The sequence below is a fragment of the Micropterus salmoides genome, unplaced genomic scaffold, assembly GCF_014851395.1.
Source record: "Micropterus salmoides isolate LMB-PRFRI ecotype aquatic unplaced genomic scaffold, ASM1485139v1 Ms_hic_scaffold_16, whole genome shotgun sequence".
NCBI classification, from domain to species: domain Eukaryota; kingdom Metazoa; phylum Chordata; class Actinopteri; order Centrarchiformes; family Centrarchidae; genus Micropterus; species Micropterus salmoides.
Genome location: NW_024040707.1, coordinates 29127822 through 29141191, shown reverse-complemented (window position 1 = coordinate 29141191; position 13370 = coordinate 29127822). Strand labels below are relative to the sequence as shown.

The 13370-nt window shown below is 43.1% G+C and overlaps 1 protein-coding gene across 3 annotated transcripts; it reads left to right on the top strand.

Moving 5' to 3' along the window:
- The first annotated feature begins 1114 nt into the window (after positions 1-1114).
- brpf3b (bromodomain and PHD finger containing, 3b) lies at positions 1115-13336 on the top strand. 3 transcript variants are annotated; one of them, XM_038723301.1, is made up of 13 exons: positions 1115-1483; positions 2623-4181; positions 4450-4606; positions 5064-5195; positions 6561-6689; positions 7370-7682; positions 8755-9051; positions 9734-10330; positions 10717-10798; positions 10874-10962; positions 11166-11260; positions 11493-11647; positions 12000-13336. In XM_038723301.1, the coding sequence occupies exons 2-13, from the start codon at positions 2647-2649 to the stop codon at positions 12181-12183; spliced, it is 3765 nt and encodes a 1254-aa protein (XP_038579229.1). In that variant the 5' UTR covers positions 1115-1483; positions 2623-2646; the 3' UTR covers positions 12184-13336. The 3 variants fall into 3 exon arrangements, with proteins under 3 accessions (XP_038579229.1, XP_038579228.1, XP_038579227.1); XM_038723300.1 differs by having other exon boundaries at positions 9731-10330; positions 10877-10962; XM_038723299.1 differs by having other exon boundaries at positions 9731-10330.
- Positions 13337-13370: the final 34 nt, after the last annotated feature.

The window sequence follows — 13370 nt, the reverse complement described above, 5'->3', positions numbered from 1 at the left end:
TGAACAGAAATAAATTATATTTAATGGAGCAGCGCTGAGGATGAATTAGAGTTTAAGAGTGTGATAGCTTGGGGGAAAAGCTGCTCTGCAGTCTGGTGTTGTGGCAGCAGAAACTTCTATCTCTCTTCCCAGAAGGCAGCAGGGTGAACAGGCTGTGGCTGGGTGGGTACTGTCCTTTAGTATCCTTTGGGCTCTGCGTAGGCACCTCACCTCACCGATAACACTGATGCTCGGGAGATGGGTACCAATGATCTTCTGAGCAGTTTTAATCACCCGCTGCAGAGCCCTCCGGTCCTGGGCCGTGCACATCCCATGTTAGTGATGTTTCCAGTCAGGATGGTTTCTGTTGCTCCTCTGTAAAAGCTGACAAGAACTTGGCGTGGGAATTTGGCAGCCTCAAGCTTCCTCAAGAAATCCATCTACTTTACTCTCCTTCTTCACTTCACTTTTTTTTCTGTTCAGTTTTGTGGCACGTGTCCTTTCTTGAGTATTTCCATTTTCTGCTACTTTATACTTATACTCCACTACATCTCAGAGGTATATATTGTACTGTGTACAACACTACATTTTTAGTTACTTTGCAGATTCATATTATTAATACAAAATATAGTCAACAAATAAATTAGATGTTTTATTATAAAGATAAAAGTTAATTGAGCCTCAGGAGGAAATTAACTAGTTACCCAGCAGTATGTAATTCAAATTAGCTCCACCTTTAACCAGCTGCAACACTAAAGTGATGAACACAGTAAAACATCATAGACTGTGATTATAATCCAGTAATATATATTACTCTGAAATGGCCATTCAGCATAATGAGTACTTTTTACTCTTGGTACTTTAGGTATGTTTTCATGCAAGCACTTTTTAGGTTACTTTAGGCTTAGTAAAGTTTTGAATGCACAACTTTTACTTATAAAAGAGTATTTCTACACTGTGGGTAGTAGTACTTTTACTTCAGTAAATAATATGTTAAACGTTTTACCTCTGATTATTATATCAGTTGTAAATGAGTTGTATGAAAACACAGTATACGATAATAAGGACTTTATTTTGAAAGATGTATCCGGAAGACCTGTGGTTTTACTTCGGCTAATTTCAGTTGAGCACATACTCTAGTAGAATCCAAATAGCTAGCCAGCTAGCTGAAGGAGGCTAGTGTTTCTCCTTCTCACAAAATTGGGTCGACAATAATCTGCTTCTCATAATATCAATGTAAATATACCACTCGTGTTCTCAACAAGCATTTGGGATTGTCTGCTTGTCTCCCAATCGCTGTGTTGTAAAGGAACGGAAGCGTTATAATATAGCGAAATAACGTTATACCGGCTGTACCAGCAAACTGGCTGGCTAGCAGTAACGTTAGCTCTCAGCTTAGAGACTACAGCAGCGAGGAAGGCGGCTGGCTAGGCAACCATTACTGTAGAAGAGGCTACAGACCGCCGGCTGTAGAGCTACCTGTGTCAGTCAGTTGCCATAATAGGTAAGATGGCTCAAGTTTTGTAGCTAACGTTACTGTTTCTTTATATTATTAGAGTGGCTCAGAACTGTTAACTCCGTTTTAGCTAGCAACGGTTTAACCGGTCCTTTTCTTGTCAACGTTAAAAAATAACAAGCCAGCTAACATTGGTAACGTTAACTTACTGTCCATGTTTTAAAGTTAGCAGATTAGCTAGCCGATATCGTAAACTGTAACGTTACTTCTTGTCTCCCTACTTTTATGTCAGAGTACTTCTGTCACAGTACTGTGCCTTTGTCATCCAACCAGGTGAAGCACTGGTTCAACACTTCAAAACTATTATTAAAATTTAAACTGTGGAAGAGCTTTTAACAGTGTTTTAAAACTGTAAATATGGCTGACATTTTACTACCGAAATAAGGACACTGAGCAGTTGAAACTGTCGTATCCTTAAAGCTGATTGGTTCAGGGGTGGATCAGTCAAATTGTCCTGAAAGCCGATTGGATGTACCGGTTGTGTTATGGCTAGCCCTTTTAGTAGTTGCCAGCAGTTTATGAGATAAAGTCGAGAATCATCTACAGATTATTTTTCTTTACTGGCCGTGTGTATATTCACAGTGAAGAGAGACCCTCAGCTAAACAGTTGGCCAGTTGTCAATACATAGGTCAGGGTTTTTCGAGTTGAGCTGTGTGAAGGAATGTTTACACTACAGGTGGTATTTACCATGTCCCTGCTTAATACCGCTGTGCATTGAAATGCAACGCACAAGATGTTTCTGAACGAGTTAATGTGTAAAGAAGCATGTTTAGCATCTTTAGGCCTTAGTTTTATGGCGTTGTGAAAGCAATGTCATTCGATTTTGTTTAGTCCTATTAATATTATATAACGATCACAAGGGGAAATTAAGCTAGTGAAACAGCAGAAAATAAATCTAGCTAAATAAGAAGTTATTACTGAACAATAAAAAAAGCTCACAATAACAGCAAAATATTACACAAGGACAATGCTATCCATCCACCCAATGCTTAAATGATGGCATAATATTTTCATATTTTAATGTAGCACCATCAAATGCTTATTCTTGTACAATATATGTTTTATATATTGTCTGTTGTTTACAGTCTGACAACATATCTTATTTTATTTCTTTTTAAACCAACAGGAGGGAACGTGTGATTGGTGGCCTATGAGGAAGCCACGTCGAAAAGGCCAGGTGGCTGCAGGAGGTGGAACCGATGTCAGGAAGTCCAATGGGACAGTTGGCAGGCGTGGGGGTGCCCGCCAGCGATCCCCGTCCCCTTACAGCCTCAAAGCATCTCCAAGCAGAGAAACCCTGACTTATGCCCAGGCCCAGAAGGTGGTGGAGGTGGAACTGGATGGTAGGCTTCATCGCATTTCTATTCTGGAGCCATTGGAGGTCATTACTGAAGATGAGATGATGGCTCAGGACATTAGTGAGTGTAACAGCAACAAGGAGAACAGTGAGCAGTCATCATCTCCCACCAGCAGTGTCCAAACAGTCCGCAAAACAGTCACACCAAGAGGCCGCAGAAAAGACTCCAAATGTCCTCCTGTCAAGTCGCCACCACCTTCTAAGAACCACTGCCCCAATTCTCATCCACAAACGCCTGAAAAGTTTAAGGCAACGGCTTACCATCACCACATGACCCTCCCTGAACCTAAGTTTCACGTGCTAGAAACCTTCACACCAGTCGAGGCACCTCCTTTGCCTACGGCATATTACCGTTACATTGAATTCTTGACTGATGAGCAAGAAGCTGAGGCAGAATATGACATGGATGAAGAGGACACTGCCTGGCTAGAGATGGTCAATGCGGGCAGGACGTCAGAGGGTCACTCAGCTGTCACACCAGACACCTTTGAGTTGCTGGTGGATCGGCTGGAGGAGGAGGCGTACCGGGAAGCACGCAGTCGGGCACCCTCTCAGAGCACTATTGACGACGATGCCTTCTGCTGCGTGTGCCTGGATGATGAGTGCCTCAACAGCAATGTCATCCTCTTCTGCGACTCCTGTAACCTGGCTGTGCACCAGGAGTGTTATGGAGTGCCCTACATCCCTGAGGGTCAGTGGCTGTGCCGCTGCTGCCTCCAATCCCCTCAGAAACCTGTTGACTGTGTTCTGTGTCCGAACCGTGGTGGCGCCTTCAAGCAAACAAGTGACGGTCGCTGGGCACATGTGGTCTGTGCCATCTGGATCCCTGAAGTCTGCTTTGCCAACACAGTTTTTTTAGAACCAGTGGAAGGGGTCAACAACATTCCCCCAGCACGCTGGAAACTGACCTGCTACCTGTGCAAGCAGAAGGGCCGTGGTGCATCAATTCAGTGCCACAAGGCCAACTGTTACACCGCTTTTCACGTCACATGTGCTCAGCGTGCTGGCCTGTTTATGAAGATAGATCCTGTGCGAGAGGCAAACGTCAATGGGACCACGTTCTCCGTTAAGAAGACCGCATTCTGTGAGGCCCATTCACCACCGGGACAAGAGACTGTCTCAGATGAAGAGGGTGAAGGAAGAGTGGTGGGCAGCAAAGGGAGAGCTAGTAGAGGATGGAGTGCCTATACAGAGGGCCCTATAACACCGAAAAAAGGCAGAAAGTCTAAAGATGATGCCAAAATGGATAAAAAGAAAGGGAAAAAGAGTACAGAGTCAACAGCAACACACACTGCTTCAGTTACAGTGCCTCAGATACCCACAAGCAGGTTAGATTTCTTTTATTATGATTACATTAAAATACTGTGCTTCTGTTGCTGTTCAACAAAAATTAGACACCCTTTTTAAATCTTTGCCAAACACCTAGTGAAGATCAACTTTGTAGAAACATAAAAAATAGCAGCTTTTGTTGGAGATTTTTGGATTTGCTAGGTTTAATTAAGCATGGGTGTACAATTACAAGAAACTAGTAGAGTTGCCAGAACTGATGTCAGTCATGTAGAGGGTAAGACCAACCTGCATCCTTGTGTTGTACAGGCTGAATATCATCTGCAAAGGAATCCTCCTCCAGAGGAAAAACCAGTTCATGCAGAGGCTGCATAGCTACTGGTTGCTGAAACGTCAGTCGAGGAATGGTGTGCCCCTCGTCCGTCGTTTACACTGTAATTTCCAATCCCAAAGGAATACTGAACAGGTGAGTGCAGGAAACAGAACTGCAGCCTTCGCACTCTTTAACTATACTAGTCTAATGATTTAACTATTGTGGTCTAATGATTCAATTTTTGTGATGTCTGTGAAGATTCTCAGTCATCCAGGTCATAGTTATCCAAGGTGGGTTCAAATTAAGGGCAACTGGACTTGGTTGAAGATAATCGAAAAGGAACTGCTTCCTTCAGTTCGTTTTCGAATATCTTCACCAATATCTTTACCTTTTGGATGAGAGGTGAAACCTCTTCGAGTATCTTTCAACCAAGTTCAGTTTCCCTTCATTTGAACCCACCTTGGAATCAACTTATTTTGTTATTGTCCTACCAACTTATTTTGTTATTGTCCTACCAAACAATTTCTACAATTCATTGATTGCCTTTAGATACACATCTGATACATGTTTATTCAAGTGAGCTCTAAAAAAATGTATTGTACTTTTGTAGCCTGAGGTGGATGAAAAGGTTTCTGCTGCAAGAGAAGCACTGAGATACTGGCAGAAGCTGCGGCATGACCTTGAAAAAGCCAGGCTGCTGGTGGAGCTCATTCGCAAGAGGGAGAAACTCAAACGAGAACAGGTAACACACACGGATGAATCTGACATGCTAAGAGGCCCTGACGAACTGTATTGCATTCTCCATTGTAGTCTGAAGTTCTGAGATGTTTGGGTGGTCTCACTTTTCTTTTACTGTCCTATAGAGAATATACGTTGATATCTCTTCTTCATGTGATAATGCCTAACCACAAACCAACATGTGGCTGCTGTGAATGGATAGAACTGAGTAACAGGGAAAAGTAAAGGCCATCAATAGTGACAATTCTACATGAGGTGTGCTGGACAACCAGTGGTCTGTGGATGTTGAAATCTGAAAAGATGGGGACATTTTAATAGAAATATTTAGATTAGTGCTGGGCAACGATTAAAATTTTTAATTGCGATTAATAGAATGATTTTCTTGCGATTAAACAAATTATGTTCTTTTTCCCAGCAGTATTCCCTTTACACAGTAGCAATAAAATATTTCTTGTAAATCTCAACTTAAATATTAATGCAATCAAATAAAATATCAAACCTAAGCTATTTGCCACTGCCAGGGCGTTACCTTTTATCTAGCTTGTTAAAACAAGTTGCCATCAGAGTCCAGTTGAAACATTTTTTGTACCAGCAGAAACATTTTTCTTTTATCAGGGAGCATCACAAACAGTCTCTGTTCAATCAGTAGCAATTTTCCCTGTTAGAGTGAGGTGAAGTGGTCGAGCACAAGGTGTAGCGACAAGCGGGTGAGTTCCCCTTCGCGGTTGTGCTCGCCTCACGCACACGCCCGCCCGCTGCCAAAGTTAAATTGTCTTGAACTTTTTGTTTGCGACATGCAACACAAATCATTGGAAGAGAGACTGATCCTCGCTGTTTGTGAGTTTCCAGAATCTATTACTGTTTACTAAATAGGACACCAACAACTAAAACTAGATGTAGGCCTTTCGGGTAAAGTTATGTAGCCTGTAATTTTAATTTAAGTTAAATAGGCTACAACAGAGCGCCTGCTGTTTACTCACGGAGCGCTGTCTTACTTCTCCCACAAGCTGCATCCAGCATAGTCTGCTGAAGCCTCCCTCTGCTGCTTCTTTGGGTAAGGTAATTTGCAGGCTGATTAACATCCCACCTCTCCTGTGACCCATGGTTTGACTGGATGTGTATTCATAGCCAGAATAAATAATAATAATAATATTTAAAAGTTAACTTGACAGAAAATACCTGTCTGTATTAATGTGCCCAGCCCTAATTTAGATTTTATCACTTTTCATACAGAAAACCATTAGTTTACATTACACGGTGCCTCACAAATATCGCTTCGCATTGCTTCTCTTCTCTTTAGCTTTCAGCAGCATGTGTCTGAATTCTTTATGGTTTGCAACTACTGTGTATGTACTTTTTACAACTGCAGGTCAAAGTTCACCAGGCAGCTCTGGAGATGCAGCTGACCCCGATGTTGGTGCTCCTCCGCTCCGCTCTGGAGCAACTACAGGAGAAGGACACAGCTGAGATCTTTGCACAGCCAGTCAACATCAAGGAGGTCAGACATTTCACCGAGACCGGATGCACGCAGTTTATATAAAGTTGCAAAGTGGGAGGGCCTGCTGGTTCTCCCAGATAATTATGATCCTATAGATTTATGTTCTTACCACCAGTTTAAAGTATTTCATCTTTGTTTCTGAGAAATCTTGTCTTGTGCGTCATTTTTGACGGACAGATCTAAAGTACTACCCATGAGCCTTGGCTGCTATGAAGGAGAAGCCATTCACAGGTGCAAATCTCAGAGGTGGCAAATTCAGAACGCTTCATTGTTATGAACACAGGGCTCCATAGTTGCTGAATTAACCCACAACTGACCCAGGAATTACTCCAGAAGTGCTCCCAACTTTGAGTCACGTAACATTGTCTGTGGGGGAAAATGAATGGAATTTTTGCTGGGATAGCAATGGAGCAGTGGATAAGACGCGTGCAGCCTCTGACGCATATAGCAATTGTAAGTCGCTTTGGATAAAAGCGTCAGCTAAATGAATAAATGTAATGGACTTCCAGAACCAGGGGTGCCCAAAATAGAGCCTCCCGCTCCGCTACTCTATAGGACGTTAAAAAGAAAATTATTAGAACAGCAGAGGGGTTAACCTGACTGAACTAACTTTTCCCCCTGTCCACATTTTTTCACTGTCACTAATTTCTATTTTATTTGCCAATCTGTTGTGTCCTAAGGTCCCAGACTACATGGAGTTCATCAGCCATCCTATGGACTTTTCCACTATGCGCTCTAAGCTGGAGACTCATGCCTACCGCTCAGTGGCTGACCTGGAGTCCGACTTCAACCTGATGGTGTCCAACTGCCTCCTCTACAATGCCAAGGACACAGTCTTCCACCGGGCAGCGTTGCGTCTCCGAGACTTAGGGGGAGCCATACTGCGCCATGCCCAGCGACAAGCCACAAACACCGGCCTGGACCTGGACACTGGCATGCTCCTCCCAGAGTCGCCACAGAAACGAGACTTTTACAGCTGCACCTGGGAGGATGGTAAGTCACAGTGGTGCTATTCAACAGGAAATATGAACACACACATCTTTTGTACTTAAGATACTGGTCTGTATGTATCACTCCCATATGATTTAATACTTATTCAGATATACTAGTGCAGTGCCCGTTCACAGGGACCAATGTGACGCCCCCTACCCTTTCTAGATATTGTAGTGCTTGTTGAAAATATGCGTCTCACATTGGTTTACCGATATAACACTGAAACAACATGACGGTTGGCAGAGACACTGCAAGATATTCAGCCATCCATTTCAACACATTAGTTTCTAACGTAGGCCTATAATAAACCTGCGTGATGACTATAACTCCGTTTCAACACTTCACTACCACATCGGAGCATATAAGCCCCACCCACGTGAGCGTACCCAGCGCGGCATAAGCCCTCGCGAGCTGATCCGCTGTGCCCCCGTGAGCGTATTTATTAATTAATCAAGAGGCAGACACACACACACACACACACACACACACACACACACACAGATTCCTAAGATGGTCTGTGATAAAGTACATTCACATCAATATACCGCAACACAAAGTTTACTAGATGGGATTGAAATTTAGTTTGAGATTTGATTAGAACCCTATTTTTGAAAGCATTCTTACTTTACAGCATTTTTCCACTTCTGCACAGTACTGTATGTAGAGTGAAAATTGTGAGTTATGCAGAAAATGTTTAACAATAGTTACAGCTCCTTTCCATTCTGGTGTTTAGTTACACTCCCACTCGCCCACTCTGACTACATACGCAGTCATTGTAAAACTCTGTGTATCTTTGTGTGATCAGCGAGAAAGCCGTTAAGCCGATCTCTAAAAAAAGCCATAGCAACTCAATCTTGATCGAGATTTTTCTATATGTGCTGGCAATGGTGCGGGAGGAGTAGCGCAGTGAAAATCCACACAGAACAAGAACTGTGAGTCTCTATTGTCGTTTGCAGGCTTTGTTGCTCATCAGCTAATATAAGCAACTCCGCTTTAAATGGAAAAACATCTGTTTTAAATTCATATTTAAAACAGCTTCGCTGTTAGCCTAACTCTTTCCGGTTGTGTCCAGTTGACAGTGTGCTGGATCCAGACAACCGGCTTCATATGACGGTGGAGGAACAGCTGAAGGAGTTGTTAGAAAAGCTGGACTTTGTCAGCACCATGCGATGCAGTGGCGCTCGAACTCGACGTATACGTCTGCTTCGTCGCGAGATCAACAACATCCGCTACAAACAGGGCCAACATCCCCGCCACAACCTTCTCAATGGACATCTGAAAGAAGACGATGAGGATGACGAAGACGATGATGAGGAAGATGACGACAAAGACACCAAGGCGGACAACGACCTCTCGTCTTCGTACAAAGGTGGGTGATGAAAAGCACTGAAAAATTCAACAGTATGAAATTGCCAATGCATGAACCTTTTTTAAAAGCCACTTTTTTTCAATGAGACCAGTTGTGAACATAAGCTAACGGAACATTGTCCTCAGGTAATTGAGCCAGGGTCCCCCCCACGCACCAACCCCAACCACCCCACTGTCTCCAGTCTAGTAAGTAGGGGCCCACAGAGTCTCGTTAGCCATGGCTGCCTCACAACTCGTCTCTCCCAGTGCACTCTATGTCTGCACCTCTTCTATACATCACTCTCATGGACTCACCACTCTCCATTGGCCACGTACAGTCATGTCATATCATCCCACTTCTGACTACAGACAGTCTCTTGCTATCGTAGAGGAGGGCCGCAGAACGCCTGTGATTTCTGTCAGTTGAGTCATAAAATACTGCCATGTTACCATGTTGCAGGTGTACAGTTGTGAGAGCAAAGTTGTTAACTCACTCGTCTTGATAAGGTCCTCCATATCTACAGAATACCTCAACTCCCTTTGGGCTGTAGTTGGACAGTTAAAATGAAATGTAAACCATTTTGAAGTGAAACCATTTTCCAGTGTGAATACTACACCACCACATCACACTACATACTAAATGGGCATTCATTTCAAATAAACGAAAAGTGAAACTGAATTGAATTTTTCTCATCTTTCAGAAGACCTTAAATCCACTTCGCCGCCAACACTGGAACCTACAGGGCCGGCTCCTCCTCCACGACAGGAGGACGCACCTCTGGAGCCACCCACTCTGCGGCCAATCACAGGGGAGCCCCGGTCCCCCAGCTGGACCTGCAAACGCCTAAAGCTGGATGGTGACCTCTCAGACATCACCACAGAGAACATTAATTGCACTAAAGCACGGGAGCGGTCTGTGTCACCGCCTCCCATTTTGCACAGTGAAGGACAGACAGTGGCCAACGGCCTGCCAGAGCTCAGCGCCCCCACACGGCCCGCCACCGGAGGAGTTGGACGACGCACCTCTATATTGTTCAAGAAGGCAAAAAATGGAGCTAAGCTTTTCAGAGAGAGAGACAATACTCTGCTGAATGGAAATGGCCCAAAGGACGATGATGCAAGCACCCCTACAGCACCCAACTCCACACCCAGTACCCCATCCTCCACACCTTTGTCCACTCCATCCAAGACCCCACAGAAAAGCCCAGGACCCCCCACCCTCAGTGAACAATGGACCCCCAGTGAAGACATGTGCTCAGGTAGTGAGCTGGAGAAGACACCAAATCACACACTGGAAAGTGGTGAGAAGCTTTACTTTGTTACCGCCATTGGACACCTCTTTACCCCAAGTTTAAGATCCTCTACTCAGGGCAGCATTTTAGAGCTACTCTTGGCACAGAAGACATTCACTATGATTTTATCAAATAGGGTGCTTGTTGGAATGTGCTGACTTTACATTAACTACCAGTTAACATGTCTAAATAGTTACGAGACAACAAAGGGCAATGTCAGCAAAGATATGTGAAGGGATATAGGACCTGTTATAGTCTCCCACCAAGTAATGTTAAACTTGTCTTAATCAGTTTTTACGGTTTGTCACTTTAGGTTAGCTAGCTACTATTACATATTTACAATATGTCAAACTTAAATTTGTATAGTAATCATACGTCCTCTCATTTGCTTTCAGGACTGACCAACGGGATTAACAAGCACAAAGACGGCAGGTCCGAGTCTGAGTACAGCCCTTGTCCAGTCCTCCACAAAGAAATGTAAGACATGGTGTATCTGTTGTCAGTGGGTGTTTGGTAATAATTGACAGTACACTGATAAGTGCTATCTTACAGCAGCTCACCACCCAAACGAAGCCTCGGGAAACCAGCTCTTTCCAAAGTTCCCTTTCTGGAGATAGTCAACGGAGACTCAGATTACATTGGTATGTTTGTTTTGTTTAGTTTAAACAACACAGATTTAAACTAATTTAGGTCTTCTGTGTACCATTGCACATAATACTCCATTCCGTTGCTCACATACATGCCTTTAAATTTTTGTGTCACAACTTTACTGAGAATATGTACACATGAATGTCGTGTCTATTCCTCCTCCTTCATAAAATGATGTCATCATGCTGTTTTGCAGGCAACGCCAGCCAAATGTCAGAGGATGAGACGGAGCTGGAGCCTTTAGAACTGGTGTGGGCCAAGTGTCGGGGATATCCCTCCTATCCCGCTCTGGTAATCCTTTGTCCTACATAGTATTACTGAAGAGCCATCTAATATGAGCTGTCAGCACACTGTAGGCAGCTTTCACTAACCCACATTTTGAGAAGGTGAAGTGAGTGTGTTTGACAGTAATATAACCAAATGTAGAAGAAACAAAAATCAAGAGTTCCCTGCGACCATAGAACAGCTGTGTGCGGTGCTAGAAACAGACCTAAACTCCCCGTTCGCTTTGTGTTCATTCCAGATTATTGACCCAGAAATGCCTGAGGAGGGCCTGTTGCACAATGGGGTGCCCATCCCTGTCCCACCCAAAGACGTCCTCTGTCTGGGGGAGCAGAGACAGGAGGAGACCAATGAGAGGCTCTACCTGGTGCTGTTCTTTGACAACAAACGAACATGGTGAGGGTCAAACAGACTGACATGCTGACATGGATCAGGTGTTTTAGTTATATACACTTCAGCTGGGTCAGTAGTCCAGTCAAAGAGGACCATACTGGACCTCAGGCTGTTCTTAAAAAAAAAAAAAAAAAAAAAAAAAATTATTTTGCAAATTAATTTGAAAAAACAGGACTTTTTAATTTGTAAATAAAATGAATATAGTTGTATATATTGTAGTTATATGTACATCTTTACATTGAACACGCAAATATTAGGTCCAAATCATACAAACAGGTCTACAGCAGTGAAAGTGGTCATCATCAGTCGTCCTCAAATGCTCTAACAGTCTAAATCTGTGTCTTTGCGGCTGTAGGCAGTGGCTCCCACGTGACAAGGTGACACCCTTGGGTGTAGACGACACAGCGGACAAGCTGCGCATTATGGAGGGCCGCAAGTCCAGCATCCGCAAGTCTGTCCAGGTGGCGTACGACCGTGCCATGATCCACCAGAGCAGAGTCAGCCACAGCCACGGCTTTGTGGCCTCCAACTACCTGTAGAGGGCGACGGTGAGCCCTGTGAGCTCCCACAGTCAGCCACTATGCATTTCTCTCTGGTCTTAAAGCAGCAGGTGGGCCGAGTCCTACTGCCAGTTGAATTTGTATTCACATTGCTGTAGCAGCACAGAGCCCTGGACTGAAGTTCATTACCAAACCACTAGTGTCTGACACACAGAGCAGTGGTGTTTGCCTTTGTGTCGTGGTCGTGGATGTTGAGCTTCAGGTATAAATGAAGTTACATTTAGGTCCCATGTTGCTGCGGTCCGTGAGCGCTAGTTCCCTGTTCAGGGGTGTATTGAGGGATCAGCTTACTCCCCCTGGATGTGTTCAAGCTGTGTGTCTGGATCAAATGTAAAAGAATTTCCCTCTATTTTGTATAATGCTACTGCCAAGGTATCAAATTGTCAGAAAAGAGATTCAACATATTTATGTTTAACGCAGAAGCCGTATGAATGAATCACTGCCATCTTTTTATACTATAGCTTTTTACATTTTAATCTTTTACAAAGACACTTGTATAATATAAAGGCACACTTTGTGTACATATGTATGTGTATTATGAAACCCAATTTAATTTAATGTTGCTTTTTTAAAATGCGTATTTCAATCAACCCACACGGGGCAAAGCGACGCTGTGTATATTTGTGGAGATAAAATAATTCCTGACTTGCTGCGGTGTACTTAGCTCGTCTTTGATGTAATTTCATTGTGCTGTGTGTGTGTGTACATTTGGAGCATACACCACAATGAGCCATGTTCTTTATATTTGAATTCTCTTTTTGATACAGAGAGAAATAATTTATTTATGGAAGACAGAACTATAGAAATAAAGCTATATTGGTTAAAGTTGAGAATTAAATTTTATTTAAAAGAAATGGAGTGTTATTTTAAAAACATGCAGCCAACATTTTAATAGATGAGTTAACATGGTTGGTTTGATGTTGAGCTTCTTACCATCTGCCATCATTCACTGTTGACCCCCAGAAGATTCTATTTATTGTTGAGAGCCCCATTTTATTAAATGGAAAAAATACACCTTTATAAGCTTGTACTACATGCATATTTTACCTGCTCACCAAATATTTTGTCTGAACCAGTATTTCCTTATTTAGGGAAATAAACGCTCTATTAAAAACCTTTTTGGATAATGAACTGCAGTTGTGTGGTTTTGTTTTTTTAAACCAAAG